The 24,174-nt window shown below is 33.7% G+C and overlaps 2 protein-coding genes across 3 annotated transcripts; both read left to right on the forward strand.

Moving 5' to 3' along the window:
- Positions 1 to 577: 577 nt before the first annotated feature.
- LOC131102187 (uncharacterized) lies at positions 578 to 8,402 on the forward strand. The gene is made up of 8 exons (XM_058047689.1): positions 578 to 770; positions 984 to 1,094; positions 1,171 to 1,402; positions 1,800 to 1,870; positions 4,634 to 4,653; positions 4,741 to 4,867; positions 6,387 to 6,497; positions 7,948 to 8,402. The coding sequence occupies exons 1-8, from the start codon at positions 593 to 595 to the stop codon at positions 8,157 to 8,159; spliced, it is 1,062 nt and encodes a 353-aa protein (XP_057903672.1). The 5' UTR covers positions 578 to 592; the 3' UTR covers positions 8,160 to 8,402.
- A 1,143-nt stretch (positions 8,403 to 9,545) lies between these two features.
- clic1 (chloride intracellular channel 1) lies at positions 9,546 to 23,213 on the forward strand. 2 transcript variants are annotated; one of them, XR_009119362.1, is made up of 8 exons: positions 9,546 to 9,796; positions 10,051 to 10,101; positions 12,917 to 13,026; positions 13,114 to 13,239; positions 13,328 to 13,434; positions 16,965 to 17,146; positions 18,065 to 19,339; positions 19,456 to 23,213. XR_009119362.1 is itself a non-coding variant. In XM_058047372.1 (7 exons), exons 2-7 carry the CDS (start codon positions 10,060 to 10,062, stop codon positions 18,224 to 18,226), a joined length of 729 nt encoding a protein of 242 aa, XP_057903355.1. In that variant the 5' UTR covers positions 9,546 to 9,796; positions 10,051 to 10,059; the 3' UTR covers positions 18,227 to 23,213. The 2 variants fall into 2 exon arrangements, 1 of the variants encoding a protein (XP_057903355.1); XM_058047372.1 differs by having other exon boundaries at positions 18,065 to 23,213.
- The last annotated feature ends 961 nt before the right edge of the window (positions 23,214 to 24,174 follow it).

The following is a 24,174-nucleotide window of genomic DNA, read 5'->3' on the forward strand; positions in this document are numbered from 1 at the left end:
TATTTAATATTGATATATTTGTCAAATGTAATACTGATTTTTTTGCATGCGACCCCCCCCCCCCCCCCCCCCCCCCCCCCCGTGGAAAAAGTAGACACCCGTGATATCAACTGTGATGTCTTTTTTAGTGAGTCAACACACCCCTTTGTAGCTCTTCTTCATTCTTTGTGACGTGCGACGAGAAGACAAAATATGCGAAACCACACCCCCTCCCACCCCCCGACCCCACGCGACCCTTGTGACGATAAGCGGCAGCAAATGAATGAATGAAACAAAAAAAAATCATTATAAAACAGTATAGTACTTTGTTGCACGGTGACCTGGTGGTTAGCGTGTTGGCTGTACAGTGTTTCTTTGTTTTACCAAATAAAATGCCTGAAAAGCTATTTAATATTGATATATATGTCAAATGTAATACTGATTTTTTGCATGCAACCCCCCCCCCCCCATGGAAGAAGTAGACACCCATGATAGCAACTGTGATGTCTTTTTTAGTAGCTCGACAGGGCCCCCCCCCCCTTGTAGCACTTCTTCATTCTTTGTGACGTGCGATGAAAGATGCGAAACCACACCCCCTCTTCTCTCCCCCCCCATGACCCACCCCACCTGTAAGGGCATAAAACCCTTCCCTCAAAACAGGTTCATCAGTTTGTCACACAAGCTAACAGCGACTGAAACGGATTCCGTGAGCAATCTGATCCAGATCCACACAGCAAACATGAACAGGATCCTATTTGGAGTCATTGCGGCTTTGGCCGGCTTCATTTTAGGTGAGAAATTATGGAATTAGTACGAATATTTTGAATATTTTTTTGTAGAAATAATCTTGACTTTCATGTTAAGTCATTCATTGTGTTGTCATATTTAATAATTTTCTGCACCATTATTGGCTTTATATTAATATGCATAATTATCTGTCTGCATTAATTGGCAATTATAGGAGTTTTTTTTATTGACTATTTTTATTTTTTGGTCTATTTCAGTGGACTCCCTCACTTGCAATCAATGCAGTTTCGGTATCGCCGGCTTCTGTCTGTCGTCCACTGAAGTCACATGCGAAACCAACACCTCCCAGTGCTTCACAGGGAAAGCGAGTAAGTTCGACTCCTCTGTTGCGTAACCCCATCCCCCGCTATATCTCCACTCAAATCGCATCTTTCTCTCTCTTAGCTTTCTCCATCTCCTCGGTGGGATTCAACACTCAGGGCTGCATCGAGTCCACCAGCTGTAACATGACCACCAACAACACCCTACTGGGCGTAACGTACGAAGCGGTGGTCGAGTGTTGCTCCACGGATAACTGTAACCCCGTACAAACGAGCGCGGCGACGCCTTCCGCTAAGATAACGCTCACGACCGCCATCGGGGCCGCCGTCCTCGCCTCCATGTTGGGAAGCCTGCTGTGATTATCCACCGTTTTAGTAACGGTCTAGCACTATCCGTAAAAAAGAAGAAGAAGAAGAAACCCCTTGGACGTTATATGCAAAAATGCGAAAATATGTACACATATCGTATACTTCAGTGTACTCCATGAGAGAGGTTGATCAATGGGATGTTTTCAGGGAAAAACATTGAGCTCGTAAAACCTTCCATGTTGTTTTTAAATGCAATTTTATTTATCCGTTTGTACTACAAAAAAAAAACAAAAAAAAACTGTGACTTGAAAATAAAGTAAATCTGATGTGCTTTCATATTTCCTCGTCGTAATGTATTGATTCAGAAATGGCCACGCCCACCATGGGGGGGATCCGTGGTGCAGCCTAAACCGTTATTTCCACTCTTGACGTATTTCACTGCAGCACACAACTTTCCGTGAGAAAGAAGAAGAGATTTTGTGGAGGAGCTGTTGATAAAACGACTGCGGGAAGTGGTAGGGAAGTTTTCCATGATTACTTTGTTCGATTCCGGTCAGATTTTCTCACTATTTTCACTTTGACTTCAATTCTGAATGGCGATTCAACACTAATGCCATTTGTAAGGCCCAATCTACATGAGTAACAAATTAAAAATACTTGCAAAAAAATCTGAATAATACTATAAATACGATTACCGCCATGCAAATAAGTGAATACATCATAAATATAAATGTCAAACATTTTAAATATCCATCCATTTTGCACACAATAACTTCGGAGGCGGGAGGGCGTGACCAAATATACACACAGGCAAATGTTATGTTCAATGTTATATTAAAATCCATATTGCTGACATGACTAAACAAAATCAACATCCTAACATGTTAACAATTTACAATGTCCATAATTTTCCAAAAATTAGGCATATTCGTTATCATTTATAATAATATAAATTGGACATTGCTTTACATTTGAATCAATGTGACCTTTTATGTTTGAAGAATTCATAGTAATAAGTAACTAATTTCAATAAAGCTTTATTTGGCGTCCCCTAGTGGCCGTAGTGTCCTTAGCATGTGCCTATACAGTCTTTGCATTCTTACCCTCGCCACTTTGCGCTATATTCTATAAAATTTTGAAATTATATGAGAAAAAAATAATAATTTGTTTTGGGTTTGTTTGTTAAGTACCCACACTAAACAAAAGTTAATTGTCTGGTAATATAATGACTAGTTGTGTACATTTAAAAAAAAATCATTAAAGTAGTAGGTTACACTTCATAACAGTAGGTGGCGCCCTTGACCAAATAATCAAATGTTTTCACAGTGAGAGGGAGAGAAAGTCAATACTGTACACAAATGCCTTTTTGAGCATGTTTTTTTTTAAAGATACTAAGTAAATATGTCCATTTGTGTGAATTTTACACAATTTTTTTACACCTTTTGTATAAATGCGAAGTGAGACAGACACGTGAACACCCAGCAGTACTTCCTCAGAACTCTTGTTCTACACGCCCGTTCCAGCCCGCAAGCTGAACCCGACTGCCCTCCAGTGTCCATACACGAAACAGCAGCTTGAAACACACAACACACCCAACGCTACACTACATTCACTTTCTACAGTCTGGTTAATGTTTTTCAGGAACGTTTATAACATATTAAAGGCGTAATCACACACACAAAAAATGTTAAACTATATTAAATTGAGATACAGTTCACACCAAGCGATAAAAGGACACTCAAGTAGAAGCCTGTTTCCTTTTAGACCTTCAAAAAGCTCATCGATAGGCTCAGTGTTTTCTTGCTAACGTATGATTGGTCGTCTCCGCTGTCACTCCATATACTTGTCAACCTATTTCATTTTCGACCCCCAAAGCTCATTCATTGGCTCTGTGGGGTCTTGCTAACTAACGTGTGATTGGTCGTCTCCGCTGTCACTCCATGTACTTGGAAACCTATTTCCTTTTCGACCCCCAAAGCTCATTCATTGGCTCTGTGGGTTCTTGCTAACTCACGTGTGATTGGCCGTCTCCGCTGTCACTCCATGTACTTGGAAACCTATTTCCTTGTCGACCTCCAAAGCTCATTCATTGGCTCTGTGTGTTCTTGCAAACTAACGTGTGATTGGCCGTCTCCGCTGTCACTCCATGTACTTGTCAACCTATTCCATTTTCGACCTCTAAAGCTCATTCATTGGCTCTGTGGGTTCTTGCTAACTAACGTATGATTGGCCATCTCCGCTGTCACTCATGTGCCTTGATTTGCAACACCTGTGTTTTGCTAGTAGGAGACTTCTACGGCTAACATTTCGGTTGTCGATTTTTGCCGGTTTTAAGTCAGTTATCTGGATTATTATATAGAGTTTAATATCACAGTTTTATTTACATTAACATTTGAATGCGTGTCGTGCGTAATTTAATTTATTCCGTGGTCAAATGGTTCATATAGACACAAAGTACAGTCTGTACGTACATTAAATTCTTTAATAATAGCGCGTCTCAACTTTAATGGAGTTAAGGCAAAGTTTACATAAGGAAAATCTCAGAACTCCACCAAACAAAAGTTAATTATGTACTTTGTGCCTTAAAAATGTTAAACTATATTAAATTGAGATACAGTTCACATTGCACGCACTCGAACCAAGTGATTAACGGACACTCAAGTAGAAGCATGTTTCCTTTTAGACCTTCAAAAAGCTCATCGATAGGCTCAGTGTTTTCTTGCTAACGTGTGATTGGTCGTCTCCGCTGTCACTCCATGTACTTGTCAACCTATTCCATTTTCGACCCCCAAAGCTCATTCATTGGCTCTGTGGGTTTTTGCTAACTAACGTGTGATTGGCCATCCCCGCTGTCACTCATGTGTCTTGATTTGCAACACCTGTGTTTTGCTAATAGGAGACTTCTACGGCTAACATGTCGGATGTCGATTTTTGCCGGTTTTAAGTCATTTTCATATTAGTTTCATTTTAATTTTTAAATTTGCCATATAGAGTTTAATATCACAGTTTAATTTACATTAACATTTGAATGCGTGTCGTGCGTAATTTAATTTATTCCGTGATCAAATGGTTTATTTCGACACAAAGTACAGTCTGTACGTACATTAAATTCTTCAATAATAGTGTATCTCAACTTTAATGGAGTTAAGGCACAGTTTACATAAGGAAAATCTCATAACTCCACCAAACAAAAGTTAATTATGTACCTTGTGCCTTGAAGTTGTGTTTTACTATTGTTAGCATGTATAATTATTGCGTCTGTCATTGTATGTTGCTAGCATGGATATTTAGTTTTGAGGTAAAGTAAGTCATTTTCAATCAATTTTGAATTTGCACTTGAACGCATCACCAGTATTTCATTGTTCCTTTCCCTGTCCATCTTCAGGTTCCCCAAATAGCTTGGATGAATTCGGTGTCGGAGAACTGTAGATGTTCCCACAGACCGGTTTTCCAAGAAGACTGCTATTTCGACACCAGAAACGCTGACTCCACCTTTCTCATAATTAACGCAGGTAATTATGACAACTGTGCAAAAAAGTTTACTGGTATGTACAGTACATGGAAACCAAAATGAAATGAAAAATGCCTCCAGCTAGTACTACTACTATAAGAACCCTTCAACGCAAGCATCGCTCATCGAGACTAGAAGACCTCCGCCAAAACCCGGCGGCCATACTTTAGATGTCACCCGCTTCATGTGTGAAGCGAGTCTACATCTTGAGTCTTCCAATCGTGCTAGTTCCATTCGGAAAACCTGAAGCGTGACATTTTTGTCGCCTTTCCCGCTGACGCACACACACACCTCTTGATTAGTCACATGACCGTCTGCGTATTTAAGTGTTTGATTTGGTGTCAATCTTATTCACGTTCAATACCCTCGCAGCGAAGATGAACAACCTTTGGAAAGCGACATTCTTTCTGGTGGCCTTTGCAGTAGTCGGTAAGTGCATGAGAACGACATAGGCAACAGGGGCTAGCGCTAATCATGCTCAAAGTTCAGTCGGCCATATTTAATGATTTATTCAAGATTATTATCATTGCTAACTGTCAACGCTCACATGTAAAAGTACGGGGATGAATATGACTTCCTGATGCGTTGAGAGTCGCGCTGGATATTGAGTTGACGATGCTCGATGGCTAGCGCTCATTCGATCCACAGGCGCACGTTATTATGTTGATTCATATTAATATACATACAGTATTTATTTTATTTATAACCTGTTTGAAATCTGCAGTTTTTTCATTGTTACTCTCGTCACATTCTAAAAATACAATTAAGTAAAATCTAATAAAAAAAATTACTTAAAAATTTTAGGGGAATAAAGACAAAATATGGGAATAATGTCATAATAATATGAGGGGGAAAAAATAGCATAAAGACTAAAAATGTTGCTACTTTTGGAAATGTAGGTGAGTTAAAGTTCTAATACGTATTACAATAAATAAATATAAATAAATGTAAAAAATAATAAAAAAATATATAAAATATATAAAAAATAAATATAATAAAGTCAAAATATTATAATAAAGACATGTTAAGTTAAAAAAATGGAAGTATTTGTAAAGAAAATACAACAAAAACACCAAAAAATGAAAAATTTAAAATGTTGATTTGTGCTTTAATGCAGGTTGTTTTTTTCTTCTTTAAAAAAAACCTTTTTCATATCTACATGGATTGGTGTAACCCTGATCTAATTATTATTATTATTAGTATATTTTGTATAATTTTTATAATATACATGTATTAATTTAATGGTATGGCCATTAGACTGTGACGTCTCACTCATTCCTGGGAGTACATTTAAAGGTGGGGTTTAAAAAAAAAAAAAAAAAACACACTCCACTGACCACACCTTGTATGCCAAAAAGTGATGCTTTCTTTTGTTTGCTGCGCGTCATAACAACATTAATTACTCTGCAATTAATAACGCCACACCTCTTAATGCGACTCCAATGACGCACCTGATGGTTCCTTTCCCTAATGATTGCTTTCCTAATGATTGCTTTTGTTTTCTTTATCTGATTGAACAGCATACGGCCTGAACTGCCGGCAGTGCCCCGTCTCGCTGTTAGACATCTGTTTGTTTGGAAGTGATATCACATGTGACAATTCCACCCAAGCATGCTATCGTGGAAATGCAGGTAAGTCGATTTTGTTGTAGTTGATGATAGGACTTTTATTGCTTTTATTTCTCTCTGTTTGCATTCATGTTCCATATTGTTGCCTTCTTTTTAATCTATATTTATAAGTACAGCAATAAGTTATTGCCCTTAATTGGGCATATATTTTTTATTTTATTTATTAATCTATTTATTATATTTTATTATTTTATTATTTTATTATTTTATTATTTTATTATTTTATTATTTTATTATTTTATGATTTTATGATTTTATGATTTTATGATTTTATGATTTTATTATTTTATTATTTTATTATTTTATTATTTTATTATTTTATTATTTTATTATTTTATTATTATTTTACATATACATTATCATCATTCTGTACTTACAAGAAACTTAGTATGTGGCTCACACAGTTACACTATACTTGAGTACCATCTAGTGGTTCAAATGTGAATTACACTTCACATGACAATAATTAACTCCTTCTCTACCAAAGACTTATTTATATATATATTTTTTTTACTAAGATTGATGACACCATTACACAATAGAAGAGATCATGTTTGGTGTAGTTTTAAGCCAGAAAAACGTCCACAAGGAAGTGCAGATAGATATACACGCTGTGCAGCAACCAGGAAGCAAAAACGCTTGGCGACGTGTAGCGTTCAAGAGATTACACATTGAAGGGAGATTTGATCAGTTCCAAATGTGAAAATTGTAAATAGTTCATGGTGTTATGTTTGTAAAAAAATATATGTTCAGACATTTTGGCTAAATTTTTGTCAAAGTGAAAGTTATGCTTGCAGTGTATCTTTTCACAAAAAGCCTTTTTTTTTTAGACTTTTCTATGTTCGACTGCTGATTACTAAAGAACGGAAAAAGATGGCAATAGACTTTTTGTTTTCTGATGAAAGATGACAACCAATAACCAACACAGTAGTTGGCGTGCTTTGAAAAAATCAATCAAAACCATCAAAAATGGTACTGGGAGGGACGGCTATAGTTTAACAGGGACGGCACCTCGCCCAAAGACAGTTGGGATAGGCTCCAGCACCCCCTCCCCCCACCCGCGACCGTCGTGAGGATAAGAGGTAGAAAAATGAATGAATGAATAACCCACAGGGTATGCTGGGTAACTTTTTATTGCGGAAGTGAGCATGAGGTCTTATTCTAAATTTATTTTATTTTATTTTATTTTATTTTATTTTATTTTATTTTATTTTATTTTATTTTATTTTATTTTATTTTATTTTATTTTATTTTATTTTATTTTATTTTATTTTATTTTATTTTATTTTATTTTATTTTATTTTATTTTATTTTATTTTATTTTATTTTATTTTCAAATAAAATCATTTCTCCCAACTTTACATACATGACAGTCATGAACATTATTATTCTGCAGATGCTCCAATGTCCTATAAAGGTCACATATGAAGTTTCCATTGTGTATTTGTTTCAGTGTTCAACGGAACGTTGCCTGTCAGATTGTACGCCCGCGGCTGCCTGGACGAAGACCTGTGTCAGCTTACGATTAACGACAGCGCCCTTGGAGCACCGTTCACCGCCACCTTTGACTGTTGCGTTACCGATCTGTGTAACGGGGCCACGCATGTCCAGCTCTCCCTGACAATGGCCGTCGGGGTGGCACTTTTTTCACTGTGGGTCATGTAGGGAGGGGGTGATCTATTGTATTGTATTGGTGCTCTCCATCATGGCAGGGAATACTGTATCTTTTCTACTTTACAGGTTTAATCATACACTTCAGCGAACAACCCCCCCCTACTGCAGTACATATACATGTATGCGGTAAAGTAACACAAACAAAAAGATGAATATAGAGTCATATTTTTTTGTTTTGGCATCTACACATAATTAAAGATGCAGCAATCAAAAGATCCACTGTGATATTTTGATTTTACCTATATAATAAACCAGGCTTTAATTCGTATAAACTGTGTCAAATGCTTAATTTAAACTTTTCAAGCAAGGCGCCTTTCTGAAATTTTAAGAAGGTCCTAAGGAGAGCTTTAAAAAAATAAATAAGTGAGACAGTAATTTTTTTTAAAAAGCAATTTATTTCAAACAAGCAAAGTGAAAGTCTGCTCATCTAAAGTGGCAGAAAGTCCGCCATGTTGGTGAGCAAAAGAGGTGGGCGGGGCTAGGAGCACAACAGTGTGAAATGTATTCACGAGCTTTGAGTTGAGTGTAAAATAAAGTTATACGCTCTGCGTACACTTTGATTAAATGAATGAATGTTATTAACTGAACACAACGACTAAGTATTATGTGACGTACATGTCAATAAAAACGTGAGCGGCAATATGAGAAAAACTATTTTCGTCTTGATTTGGCTTTTTTTTCCCTTACGGTGTTACAAACAGCAACAAGGTGTGCTGATGATAGTTCCGCCCCACCTAAAGGCATTCAGAAGATGGGCACACTTCCTGTATAAAAGAGGAGGATGTGTTTATATTTTATTTTAGTCTATTTCTACTCTTTATTTGCTAAATTAAGTGAATTATCTTAAAATTGTTAATTAAGTCATTGATAGACCAAATGCTATTACATATATTCACCAGAAGAGTGTGCTGTTCACGAACCACACTGGGAGTCAGGTAAATGTGAGCCATAGTATGGGAAAAACACAACATAATCTGTTATTAGCTGTACAATTGTGTTTTTAATTTAAAAATGTTATCAAAAGCCATTTTAATTAAGGTGTTTTACTCACTTTTTTGTTTCCTACCTGTTTTTTTTCTTTCTTGCTGGCATTTTACGACATCATATGCAAACATATGCAAATTAGAAAATGGCGTCATATAACGACTTCTAGGGCAGCCAATAGCAATTATTTATACTGCAATGCGGAAGTGAGACAAATGAGTGTAGTACAATATGTACTGTATAAATGTAGTGCAAAATATATATATAATTATGATTACTCTAGTGGAACTCTTTTTTATTCATGTATCATTGTTTATATTACGCTTGTATTTAGAGTTATGTGTTTTTTTTTAATGAACAATTTCACCTGTCAAATAGACGTCAGTCATTCTATCAATTGCCTTCTCGTTTGCTAAGACGGATTACCGTGTCGCTTAAACTAGCCATAAATAGCTATATACTATGATAATGTATATTAATAACATCATATTCGCTATTGTTTTAAGTCTGCGGCGAAGTAGCTTGCTATCCTCCAGGAAATGGCGACACTGTGCGCGTGCTGTACCCGCAGAGAAGGACGCATCAACTGGGAGGAGAAAGTAGCAACAGCAACAGGCGTCATTAGCATCTAGCAACGCTCCAAGGTAGCCTAAAAATATCCTTAAATATACTTTTATTAACTTTACCAATTATAGTTAGTGTATAGTTTTATATTTAATAAGACCGTGACGTTATTTTATTTGTATTTAGTGTTTGTTTAATGGCTCCGAGTTGTTAGCGGAAGATGGGGCTTGGCTCTCCCCGGTTTCGAAGTCCTCCTCCTCCGCCTCTTCCTCCGGTTTTTATCGTGTTTCCTTAACGAGTTAAAACATTTTTTTCTCTCCCTTTTTTTTCCCAGGGAAGGAACATGAGCGACGCTAATCAGCCTAAAGTTGAACTTTTTGTGAAGGTAAGATACTTTTAATGGCGCCCACACGTAACACTGTGACGTGGAAGATAAAACTACGCCACTTTGATTCATTGTTTATTTTATATTTACGCTGTTTTTAATATAAATGAATAAGACTTCGCGTTCACGTTGTGGTTATAATGAAGAAATAGATTCATCTGAGTGTTATCTACTGTGTCAACACAGCGGTAATCTTATTAAATGCACATTAAGGCTATTTTTAGTAAAGTTGTATGCCGGGCCACGCAGCTTTAAAAAAAACTACAAAAATGTCCGTACTTTCTGTATATGCTGTGTTTCCATAAGGAGTCCTTTGTGTCAGAGTATACCTTCTACTTTTTTTCTCCATGGATGAAAGATGCTGTTGTAACTTCTCTGAATTTTGCTGCCTTCACTGGTTTTAAACTGAAAACACCCTAAATTCCTTCAGGGGTGCTAAAAAACCTTTTTTCCATTGAAGTCCGCATACTAAAAATGACACATTTGGAAGCCATTTTGATATTTTTAGCATTGTAAACAATCTTAGCCTGTGGATATATAAAACATATAATAAAACAGCCTGTGTGTCAGCTTTATGTTATACATGATAAACTGTATTATGATCAATATAATCAGGATTCACATTTCAATTTTTACTTGTTACATATGCATTTTTTGGGGTTAAAAACTGTAAAAAAAAAATAGGTATGGAATTTTCTTTTTTAAAAACAAGGAACAAATCTTGTCCAGCCTCTGTTGCAACTTCAAGAAATTTCATGCCACAAATATGCTTCCTCTTTCAAAAGAAAATTCAAATTTTACTTCTTACATATGCATTTTTTAGGGGTTAAAAACTGTAAAAAAAAATTGAGGTATGGAATTTTCTTTTTTAAAAAACAAGGAACAAATCTTGTCCAGCCTCTGTTGCAACTTCAAGCAATTCCATGCCACAAATATGCTTCCTCTTTCAAAAGAAAATTCCTAACTCTAAATTTACAAAAAGCTACTGGATATACTAGTCATTATAATGTATTGTACTGTGTTTTTTTTAAGGAAGTACAGCGTAAACGGTCAAGTTAGTACAGTACTACATGCACGTACACACACTACAGGTGCCAGAATTAATAGCAATATGTGTTATCAGGTACAGTACGTGTCCTACTAATGTCGTTTTATGATGCAAAGAGTAGTTCAGAGTACAGAGTACAAACATCTTATAGTGTATTTATCCTTTACAGCGGTGTTACCCGTTTGTTTTTCACACTTAATGTTTTAGATCGTAAAACTAATTGAAATGTTCGTCAATGACAATACAAGTGAACACAACATTCAGTTTTTAAATTCATTCATTTTCTACCACTTTTCCTTTGGGTGAGAGGCGGGGGTACACCCCCAGCCAATCACAGGGCACATATAGACAAACAACCATTCACACTCACATTCATACCTATGGACAATTTGGAGTCGCTAATTAACCTAGCATGTTTTTGGAATGTGGGAGGAAACCGGAGTACCCGGAGAAAACCCACGCATGCACGGGGAGAACATGCAAACTCCACACAGAGATGGCCAAGGGTGGAATTGAACCCGGGTTTCTTAGCTGTGAGGCCTGCGTGCTAACCACTCGGTCGCCGTGCAGCCAGATTTGGCATATATTCTTGTAAAAAAATTCCAAAATTTATACATAGCTTTTTTGTGGGAATGTGGGAGGAAACCGGAGTACCCGGAAAAAAAACAAAAAAACAAGCATGCACGGGGAGAACATGCAAACTCCACACAGAGATGGCCGAGGGGGGAATTGAACCTTAGTCTCCTGGCTGTGAGGTCTGTGTGCTAACCACCCGACCGCTGTGCAGCCGCTTTTAAACGAGTTTTTATTATTATCAAGGTAGAAAAAAAATCCAGATGTAAAAGGCCTTGTTTGAAAAAGTGATAGCCCCAAGGGTGGAATTGAACCTTGGTCTCCTGGCTGTGAGGTCTCCGTGCTAACAACTCGACCACTGTGCAGCCTGTTTTTACATGAGTTTTTATTATTATTATCAAGGTAGAAAAAAAATCCAGATGTACAAGGCCTTGTTTGAAAAAGTGATACCCCCGAGGGTGGAATTGAACCTTGGTCTCCTGGCTGTGAGGTGTGCACGCTAACCACTCGACCGCCTTGCAGCCCGTTTTTAAATGTTATTATTATCAAGATAGGAAAAAAAAATCCAGATGTAAAAGGCCTTGTTTGAAAAAGTGATAGCCCCGAGGGTGGAATTGAACCCTGCGCTAACCACTCGTCCGCCGTGCAGCCCGCTTTTAAATGAGTTTTTATTATTATTATCAAGGTAGAAAAAAAAATCCAGATGTAAAAGGCCTTGTTTGAAAAAGTGGTAGCCCCGAGGGTGGAATTGAACCCTGGTCTCCTGGCTGTGAGGTCTGCGCGCTAACCACTCGGACACTGTGCAGACCGTTTTTACATGGCCTTGTTTGAAAAAGTGATACCCCTCCTGTTAAAATATACCATCAGGACAAGGTTATAAAGCCACTTTTAAAGCTTTGGGACTCTAGCAAACCACAGCGAGAGTTTTTTATTCACAAATTCACAAAAAAATGGTATAATAGTGAATGTTCCCAGGAGCGGTCAGATAGTAGTAGAGTTAGCATTTCCGCTGTCACATTGTTTAAACCCTCACTTGCGACTTGACTCTCAATCAGTGGGGATGTGTTGACTCTGGTTAGAACCCTGGCATGGTGCAGGCCTGATCCACATATTGTGTGTTTTTTAAATGTGTTAATAATAATAATAATAATAATAATAATAATAAATAAAGTAATAAAGTATGTTGTATTGCAGGCAGGGAGCGATGGACAGAGCATCGGTAACTGTCCCTTCTCTCAGCGTCTCTTCATGGTTTTGTGGCTAAAAGGAGTCACGTTTGATGTTACTACGGTGGACATGAAGAGGTGACATAAAATACATTCAAGGATAATTATCAACAAATCGTCAATGCTAATAATCCATTCATGTGGTCTCTTCGCTAACCCCTACAGGAAACCCGACATCCTAAACGACCTGGCCCCGGGTGCCCAACCACCCTTCCTGCTATACGGCAGCGAGGTGAAAACCGACACCAACAAGATCGAGGAGTTCCTGGAGGAAAACCTCTGCCCCCCCAAGTAGCCGCTGCATCCGTTTTTGTCCAATTTTTATTTTTTCAGTCGATTGATTTGACGTAAGAACGTGCGTGTGTTTCTTGTCGTTCAGGTATCCGCGTCTAGCCGCCCGGAATCCTGAGTCGAACACGGCAGGCATGGACGTCTTCTCCAAGTTCTCAGCTTACATCAAAAACTCCAACCCTCAGACCAATGAAAGTGAGTGAAATTGGAACTAAAATAATAATAATAATAAAAGTAATTACTGTACCGATAATTATCAGTACTGATGATGATCGGGCATTCTAATTATTATCTTTATTTTGCGTTTTTTTTTTTTACTTTCCAAATATTTCAACTTTTTTTCGGTAATATTTGTACATTAAATGTACATTAAAATATTACAACTTTTTCAAAAAACGGCTTATTTTTTTCTGTAATATTCAACACTATGCTCTATAAAATTACATAATTTTTTCTCATAACAAGTTTATTCTCTTAAAATTGTGACATTTTTTCTTCTAGTAATTTTGGCTTTATTGCCATAATATTTTGAATTTTTTCTCGCAACACAAAATTAAATAATTTTTCCTCATAACAGGTTTATTCTCTTAGAATTGTTAAATTTTTTCTTCTAGTAATGATGACTTTATTGCTATAATATTTTGATTTATTCTCGCAACATAAAATTACATTATTTTCCCTCATAACAAGTTTATTCTCTTGGAATTGTGACATTTTTTTCTTCTAGTAATTTTGGCTTTATTGCCATAATATTTTGACTTTATTCTCGCAACACAAAATTACATTATTTTTCCTCATAACAAGTTAATTCTCTTAGAATTGTGACATTTTTTTTCTTCTAGTAATGGCGACTTTATTGTCATAATATTTTGACTTTATTCTCGCAACACAAAATTACATTATTTTTCCTCATAACAAGTTTATTCTCTTGGAATTGTGACATTTTTTTTCTTCTAGTAATGATGACTTTATTGCTATAAAATTAAGATTTAATCTCGTAACACAAAATTACATTATTTTTCCTCATAACAAGTTTATTCTCTTAAAATTGTTACATTTTTTTCTTCTAGTAATGATGACTTTATTGCCATAATATTTTGACTTTATTCCCGCAACACAAAATAACATTATTTTTCCTCATAACAAGTTTATTCTCTTAAAATTGTGAAATTTTTTTCTTGTAGTAATGAACTGCCGTAATATTTTGATTTATTCTTGCAACACAAAATTACATTATTTTTCCTCATAGCAAGTTTATTCTCTTAAAATTGTTACATTTTTTTCTTCTAGTAATGATGACTTTATTGCTATAATATTTTGATTTATTCTCGTAACACAAAATTACATTATTTTTCCTCATAACAAGTTTATTCTCTTAGAATTGTGAATTTTTTTTCTTCTAGTAATGATGACTTTATTGCCATAATATTTTGACTTTATTCCCGCAACACAAAATTACATTATTTTTCCTCATAACAAGTTTATTCTCTTAGAATTGTGACATTTTTTTCTTCTAGTAATGATGACTTTATTGCTATAATATTTAGATTTATTCTCGTAACACAAAATTACATTATTTTTCCTCATAACAAGTTTATTCTCTTAGAATTGTGACTTTTTTTTCTTCTAGTAATGATGACTTTATTGCTATAATATTTTGACTTTATTCTCACAACACAAAATTACATTATTTTTCCTCATAACAAGTTTATTCTCTTAAAATTGTGACATTTTTTTCTTGTAGTAATGAATTGCCGTAATATTTTGATTTATTCTTGCAACACAAAATTACATTATTTTTCCTCATAGCAAGTTTATTCTCTTAAAATTGTTACATTTTTTTCTTCTCATAATGGTGACTTTATTGCCATAATATTTTGACTTTATTCCCGCAACACAAAATTACATTATTTTTCCTCATTAACAACTATATTCTCTTAGAATTGTGACATTTTTTTCTTCTAGTAATGATGACTTTATTGCTATAATATTTAGATTTATTCTCGTAACACAAAATTACATTATTTTTCCTCATAACAAGTTTATTCTCTTAAAATTGTTACATTTTTTTCTTCTCGTAATGATGACTTTATTGCTATAATATTTAGATTTATTCTCGTAACACAAAATTACATTATTCTTCCTCATAACAAGTTAATTCTCTTGGAATTGTGACTTTTTTTTTCTTCTAGTAATAATGACTTTTTTGTCATAATATTTTGACTTTATTCTCGCAACACAAAATTACATTATTTTTCCTCATAACAAGTTAATTCTCTTGGAATTGTGACTTTTTTTTTCTTCTAGTAATAATGACTTTTTTGTCATAATATTTTGACTTTATTCTCGCAACACAAAATTACATTATTTTTCCTTATACAAAGTTTATTCTCTTAAAATTGTGACATTTTTTTCTTGTAGTAATGAATTGCCGTAATATTTTGATTTATTCTTGCAACACAAAATTACATTATTTTTCCTCATAGCAAGTTTATTCTCTTAAAATTGTTACATTTTTTTCTTCTCGTAATGGTGACTTTATTGCCATAATATTTTGATTTATTCCCGCAACACAAAATTACATTATTTTTCCTCATTAACAAGTATATTCTCTTAGAATTGTGACATTTTTTTCTTCTAGTAATGATGACTTTATTGCCATAATATTTTGACTTTATTCTCGCAACACAAAATTACATTATTTTCCCTCATAACAATTTTATTCTCTTGGAATTGTGACTTTTTTTTTCTTCTAGTAATAATGACTTTTTTGTCATAATATTTTTACTTTATTCTCGCAACACAAAATTACATTATTTTTCCTCATAACAAGTTTATTCTCTTGGAATTGTGACATTTTTTTTCTTGTAGTAATGAATTGCCGTAATATTTTGATTTATTCTTGCAACACAAAATTACATTATTTTTTCTCATAACAAGTTTATTCTCTTAAAATTGTGACATTTTTTTCTTCTCGTAATTTTGGCTTTATTGCCATAATATTTTGACTTTATTCTCGCAACACAAAATTACATTATTTTCCCTCATAACAAGTTTATTCTCTTAGAATTGTGACATTTTTTCTTCTAGTAATGATAACTTTATTGCCATAATATTTTGACTTTATTCTCGCAACACAAAATTACATTATTTTTCCTCATAACAAGTTTATTCTCTTAAAATTGTGACATTTTTTTCTTGTAGTAATGAATTGCCGTAATATTTTGATTTATTCTTGCAACACAAAATTACATTATTTTTCCTCATAGCAAGTTTATTCTCTTAAAATTGTTACATTTTTTTCTTCTCGTAATGGTGACTTTATTGCCATAATATTTTGACTTTATTCCCGCAACACAAAATTACATTATTTTTCCTCATAACAAGTTTATTCTCTTAGAATTGTGACATTTTTTTCTTCTAGTAATTTTGGCTTTATTGCCATAATATTTTGATTTATTCTCGCAACACAAAATTACATTATTTTTCCTCATAACAAGTTTATTCTCTTAAAATTGTGACATTTTTTTTCTTCTACTAATGGTGACTTTATTGACATAATATTTTGACTTTATTCTTGCAATATTATCACTTTTTCTTCAACCTTTCCTTCATAACATTATGACAAAAAAAAGTATTTTTTCTTTAGTATTTCAAATTTATGCTGCTCAAATGACATTATATATTAAAGTCGTTTTTTGACCGACTGTTGTGTTTGTGTTCAGATCTCGAGAAAGGCGTTCTGAAGGCTCTAAAGAAGCTCGACGAGTACCTCGGCTCCCCACTTCCTGACGAAATAGATGAAAACAGCACCGATGAAGTCACTTCCTCATCCCGCCCCTTCCTTGATGGCCAGGATCTTACGCTGGCTGACTGCAACTTGCTTCCAAAGCTCCACATTGTGAAGGTATAAATATACAGTTAGTAGCAGAAACATATTCAGCACTAATTAGTGACTTTTATTTTATTATGTTTTCATATTATTATTCATTTAAAATGTTATTCCTTTTTCATGTACTTTGACATTTGGAAATAATTATTTTAACAGTAGCACTAAGCCTCATCATATTTTAATAGTATTTTTTTTAATTTTTATTTTTTTGTTAAGATTTACTTTGAACATAAAAATATTTTAACAATATTCACATTTTTGTAGAGAATTGTGTATTTTTTTAGTTTTATTAATTGTTTTGTTATGTAGTAATGATTTTAACAATATTTGCTTGATACTGTGACCCAAGCAGTATATCTCATCATATATTTAGATTTTTTTTTAATTTTATTATTTTTTATTCCACTATTTAATATGTATTTATTAAGTTGTATTCCTTTATTTTTGTAATTTTTTATTTTATTATTTTTTTATATAATAATATAAAAATATATTGTTTTATTATTTTTCTATACATTTAATATGTTAATGTTAATATGTATAGTTGTATTTATTTTTTATTTTATTATTTTTTATACTACTATTTAATATGTAATTCTTAAGTTTTATTTATTTTTATTTTGTATATTTTTATATGCCTATTCAACATGTATTTCTTAAGTTTTCTTTTCATTATTTTTAATTTTTCTTGAATGTGAGTGTGAATGGTTGTTTGTCTATATGTGCCCTGTGATTGGCTGGCGACCAGTCCAGGGTGTACCCCGCCTCTCGCCCGAAGACAGCTGGGATAGGCTCCAGCACCCCTCCGCGACCCTCGTGAGGATAAGCGGTAGAAAATGAATGAATGAATGCTCAATCACCTGATATTTGTCACTATTTATTGACTTATTTTCAGTATGTATATATATTTTTTTAATCTAACCATCTTTTTAGGTGGTGTGTTTAAAGTACCGAAACTTCAGCATCCCTCAGTCTCTGACCAACCTGTGGAGGTACCTGAACGCAGCATATGCCCGGGAAGAGTTTTCCTCGACCTGTCCGATCGATGATGAGATCCACATGGCCTATTCTTCTGTAGTCAAAGCTCTCAAGTAGGAGGTGGCAAACGTAGTGTACAAAAACACATCCACATTTATATAATCCGAGGTTTTACCATTGCTTTGCTATGTCAAACTATTGCTTGAAACTGGTTGTGTTTTATGTTTTTTGTTTTTTTACTTGTGTTAGCTATAGCGAGGAGGCACATACGGCCCATTAATAGTTCAATGATCAATCAATCAGGGGTTGGTTTAAATTTTCCGTCAGTGGCTCAGTGTCCATGAAGGCATGCCTGGGTGAGTTTGGTGTGGAAGAACTCGTCTAGTCCTCAGATACACTGAGCTGATTTAAAAAACAAAATATTGGGTCATGTGACCACACAACAGTCCAATTAGAAATAATTCTGTGGTTGCTAGTTATTTTCAAATATAGTATAAACTTAGTGTTTTTATGTCCAACGTTAACATGCTAACAGTTAGCACATTAATATTTCTGGTATGCTAATTTTAGCATGCTAGACGTATATAAAGAGTGCTATTATGCCAAGTGATGGCTTGTTAACAGCTAGCATGTAAGCATTGTTAGCATGGTAACATTATTAACATCTTAGTGTTTGTTTGGTGTTATCATGCTAACAGCTAGTGTGTTTTTTGCTATTTTTAAAAGTAAAAACTTACATAGTGGTTCTGCGTTTCCATTCTTTGAGGTATTATCTTACTATTACTATCATGCTAGCTGTTAGCAAGGAAACACATACGGCCATTAATAGTTCAACGATCAATCAATCAGGGGTTGTCAGTGGCTCAGTGTCCATGAAGGCATCGGCAGAACTCGACTTTGTCCTCAGATACACTTGCAGGGAGTTGAGTTAAAGAGCAAAATATTGGGTCATGTGACCACACAACTGTCCGATTAGAAATAATTCTGTGGTTACTATTAGCTAGTTATTTTCAAATATAGTATAAACTTAGTGTTTTTATGTCCAACGTTAACATGCTAACAGTTAGCACATTAATATTCCTCGTATGCTAAATTTAGCATGCTAGACGTATATAAAGAGTGCTATTATGCTCAGTGAACAGCTAGCATGTAAGCATTGTTAGCATGCTAACATCATTAACATCTTTGCTTTTTAGTTATTTTCAAAGGTGCAAACATAGTGTTTGTTTGGTGTTATCATGCTAACAGCTAGCGTGTGTTTTTGCTATTTCTAAAAGTCAAAACTTACATAGTGGTTCAGCGTTTCCATTTTTTGAGGTATTATCTTACGATTACTATCATGCTAGCTGTTAGCAAGGAAACACATACGGCCATTAATAGTTCAATGAGCAATCAATCAGGGGTTGTCAGTGGCTCAGTGTCCATGAACGCATCGGCAGAACTCTACTTTGTCCTCAGATACACTTGCAGGGAGTTGAGTTAAAGAGCAAAATATTGGGTCATGTGACCACATAGCATAACATCCCAACTAGAAATAATTCTGTGGGTGATATTAGCTAGTTATTTTCAAATATATAAACTTAGTGTTTTCATGTCCAACGTTAACATGCTAACAGTTAGCACATTAATATTCCTCGTATGCTAATTTTAGCAAGCTAGACGTATATAAAGAGTGCTATCATGCTAAGTGATGGCTTGTTAACAGCTGGCATGTAAGCATGAACATGCTAACAGTTAGCACATTAATATTCCCCGTATGCTAATTTTACCATGCTAGACGTATATAAAGAGTGCTATCATGCTAAGTGATGGCTCGTTAACAGCTACTATGTAAGCATTAACATGCTAACAGTTAGCACATTAATATTCCTCGGATGCTAATTTTACCATGCTAGACGTATATAAAGAGCGCTATCATGCCAAGTGATGGCTCGTTAACAGCTACTATGTAAGCATTAACATGCTAACAGTTAGCACATTAATATTCCTCGGATGCTAATTTTACCATGCTAGACGTATATAAAGAGCGCTATCATGCCAAGTGATGGCTTGTTAACAGCTAGCATGTAAGCATTGTTAGCATGCTAACATCTTTGCCTTTTAGTTATTTTCAAAGGTGCAAACATAGTGTTTGTTTGGTGTTATCATGCTAACAGATAGCATGTTTTTTTGCTATTTTTAAAAGTCAAAACTTACATAGTGGTTTCGCGTTTCCATTTTTTTTAGGTATTATCTTACTATTACGATCATGCTAGCTGTTAACAAGCGAACAGTATGCTAAGCTCGTGAGGGCTAGCGTGTTTTTTGCTATTTTCAAAAGTCAAAACTTACATAGTGGTTTTGCGTTTCCATTTTTTGAGGTAATATCTTACTATTATTATTATGCTAGCTGTTAACAAGCAAACAGTATGCTAAGCTCGTCAGGGCTAAGTGTTAGCATGCTAGCCGCCCCATTCACTCTTTGTTATCCCACTTTCAGGCTATTTTGGTAGTAAACCCGCATGGCAGCATCGACCAAAGTGTTCCGTGTCCGTGTTATTATAAGGCCTTTTAACAGTTTGGAAGGTGTATCTGCATGCAAACCTTTTGAGTCATACAATAGGGCGGAAGAGGGTGTGTAGCGTTAGATTCGTTTTGAGGAGGCAGTTACCGAGACAGGAAACCATTTCAATAGATTCAAGCTTCCTCTTTTCACGTCTTCCTGCAGAGCAGCTGGGAAGAACTACTTACTTACTTACTACACAAGTCTGCATGAATTTACTATTGAGTGTTCATTTTACAAGATTAATGTGGTAATATTGCTCGGGGGGAAGAAGCTTTATGGTACAAGAATGAAGTCTGATTAAAAAAAAAAAAATATATATGTAAAAATATATAATGATGTATATTTAAAACATTTAAAAAAACATTATAATATAATACAATAATATCATTATAATGGGTTTTTAGGAAAAATACTCTCATATAATAAACATTATATTAGTGGTATTAAGAGAATAAAATGTTAATTTAATCACCGATTTTATATTAGTCATTGAACATTTACTTCCTAATTTTTTTAATATAGATTTTATGATATATTCTCAAAATAGTATGACTATAGTTCAAGGTATTATTTCAAAAATAATAACTTTATTGTCATAAAATTGCAATTTTTCCCATTAAATTAATGATAGGATTTTCACTTTTTTTTTAAATGTTAATTTAATTACCGATTTTATATTAGTCATTGAACATTTACTTCCTATTTTTTTTAATATAAATTTTATGATATATTCTCAAAATAGTATGACTATAGTTCAAAGTATTATTTCAAAAATAATAACTTTATTGTCATAAAATTGCAATTTTTCCCATTAAATTAATGATAGGATTTTCACTTTTTTTTTTAAATGTTAATTTAATGACCGATTTTATATTAGTCATTGAACATTTACTTAAAAATTCATTATAACCAAGTCAACAAACCTCTAAATTTTTTTTTTCTTTTTATAGATTTTATGATATATTCTCAAAATAGTATGACTATGGTTCAAGGTATTATTTCAAAAATAATAACTTTATTGTCATAAAATTGCCATTTTTCCCATTAAATTAATGATAGGATTTTCACTTTTTTTTTAAAAAATGTTAATTTAATCACCGATTTTATATTAGTCATTGAACATTTACTTAAAAATTCATTATAACCTAGTCAACAAACCCCTAAAAAAAATCTTTTTATAGATTTTATGATATATTCTCAAAATAGTTCAAGGTATTGTTGCAAAAATAATAACTTTATTGTCATAAAATTGTCACAATATCCCCATTAAATTACTGATAGGATTTTCACTTTTTTTCATGCCTTTATTGTACTAGAAAAACTTTTTCTCATCACATTGCGACTTTATGCTCATTAAATCCTGAGTTATCATTTTTATCACGCTAATCTTGTAAAATGTGCTTTTGTTGTCATAATATTATCATTATTTCTCACAAAGTATGACAATTTGTGATTGTAAAAAAAAAAACTATTTGTGATTGTAACAGCAAGTTGTACAAAATGGACACATTGAACGGTTGGATAAAAAATTAGCATGCATTTTAGCTTCATCCTGGCATTTCACCGGGAAGCCAAAACGCACCAAACCTCATTTTTTTCTATAATTAGTTTTTTCATTTGAAATTTTTGCCCCGAAAAGTTGTACACTGTCTTATTTTTTGTACCTAACAAACCAGCCCCTTTTTAGTGTATTGTGCCGTGAAACCCACAAAATAACTCTCCACGGGGCCAAAAGCAAGTACAGCTCGATAAAGCAGGTGAGAAACACTGTTGACTTCACCAGAACATACAGAACATTTATTATTATTGCACTTAGTTTTCTGCATCTAAATCTAGAAATATATATAAAAATGTATTTTTAAAAATATAAAAATGTATTTTTGGGTGTTGGGTCGGTTTTTGCCTGACCTTTTTTTGGAGCGAATTCATAACGAAAATCTTTGTACTTGAACTTCTAAACTACCGAAGTGCAATTTAAGAGGGAAAAAGCTCCTTTTTTTAAACGGTCTTGACATTTTGCTACTTCAGCTGCTTCCTAAATTTTGTTTTTGCTTGACTGAGCTGTTTCTTCAGTGAGTCAACGAAAGAGACGTTGAAATCTTTTTCGGATTTTTTTTTCATTTTTCAGTGGTCGTAGAATTTTATACACGTTCAAGGATCAGCTAACTCGCGTTTAAAATGTTCGTTTTTGGTGTTTTTCACTCTATTCTTACCCATTTTATGGTGTTTCTTGCGTGCGTATGTAACAGATACTTACACATCCACAGAAGGGTGGACGCTAAAACTAAATCACATTGATCGATTTCATGGAGAAAAATTTGTTTAGGTTTTTTTTTTTTTTTTTTTTTTTTACTTGGAAAAATCCACATTTCATTGGTGCATTCCTTCAAAATAAAGTGTCTTAAGAAATAAGTGGTGTGTGCCTCCGCTCCACATAACCGGTGGGATATTGTGCTGTATTATGTGCATCGTGTGATGTTACATAACAACAGTCACGAGTCTAAATTGTGATTTTGTTGCTTTTAGAATATAATATCTATATGATTAAAGACAATATTTGCTTTGACAACTCGCCCGAATTGCTGTTGTTTTTTTTTTTTGTTTCGAACGCAGACGATTTATGGTGTAGAATCCAAGGAACCATCTTTGAATTGTTTATTTCTTATTATTTTTATTCTGGCAACTCATGGCTTTAATACCAGAATTTCCAGAATAAAGTTGTACATTTATGAGAAAAAAGTTGTAGTATTATGAGAATAAAGTTGTAAATTTATGAGGAAAAACATCTCAGAATATTACAAAAAAAAGTCATAATATTCTGAGAAAAAAATGTCATAAATTTACGAGTAAAAATGTCAGAATATTACAAGAACAAGGTCATAAATTTACGACAAAAAAGTGACAATATTCTGAAAACAGAATCATAAATTTATAAGAAAATAATGTTGGAATATTTCAAGAAAAAAGTCCTAAATTTACGACATAAAAGTGAGAATATTCTGAAAACAAAGTCATAATTTTTTAAGACAATAATGTTGGAATATTTCAAGAAAAAAGTCCTAAATTTACGACAAAAAAGTGAGAATATTCTGAAAACAAAGTCATACATTTTTAAGACAATAATGTTGGAATATTTCAAGAAAAAAGTCGTAAATTTACGACAAAAAAGTGAGAATATTCTGAAAACAAAGTCAGAAATTTACGAGAAAATAATGTTGGAATATTTCAAGAAAAAAGTCCTAAATTTGCAACAAAAAAGTGAGAATATTCTGAAAACAAAGTCATAAATTTACAAGAAAATAATGTTGGAATATTTCAAGAAAAAAAGTCAGAATATTACGAGAACAAAAACTTAAATTTACGAGAAAATAATGTTGGAATATTTCAAGAAAAAAGTCCTAAATTTACGACAAAAAAGTGAGAATATTCTGAAAACAAAGTCATATATTTACGAGAAAATAATGTTGGAATATTTCAGGAAAAAAGTCGGAAATTTACAACAGAAAAGTGAGAATATTCT

This window comes from Doryrhamphus excisus, chromosome 14 (genome assembly GCF_030265055.1).
Source record: "Doryrhamphus excisus isolate RoL2022-K1 chromosome 14, RoL_Dexc_1.0, whole genome shotgun sequence".
NCBI lineage: Eukaryota > Metazoa > Chordata > Actinopteri > Syngnathiformes > Syngnathidae > Doryrhamphus > Doryrhamphus excisus.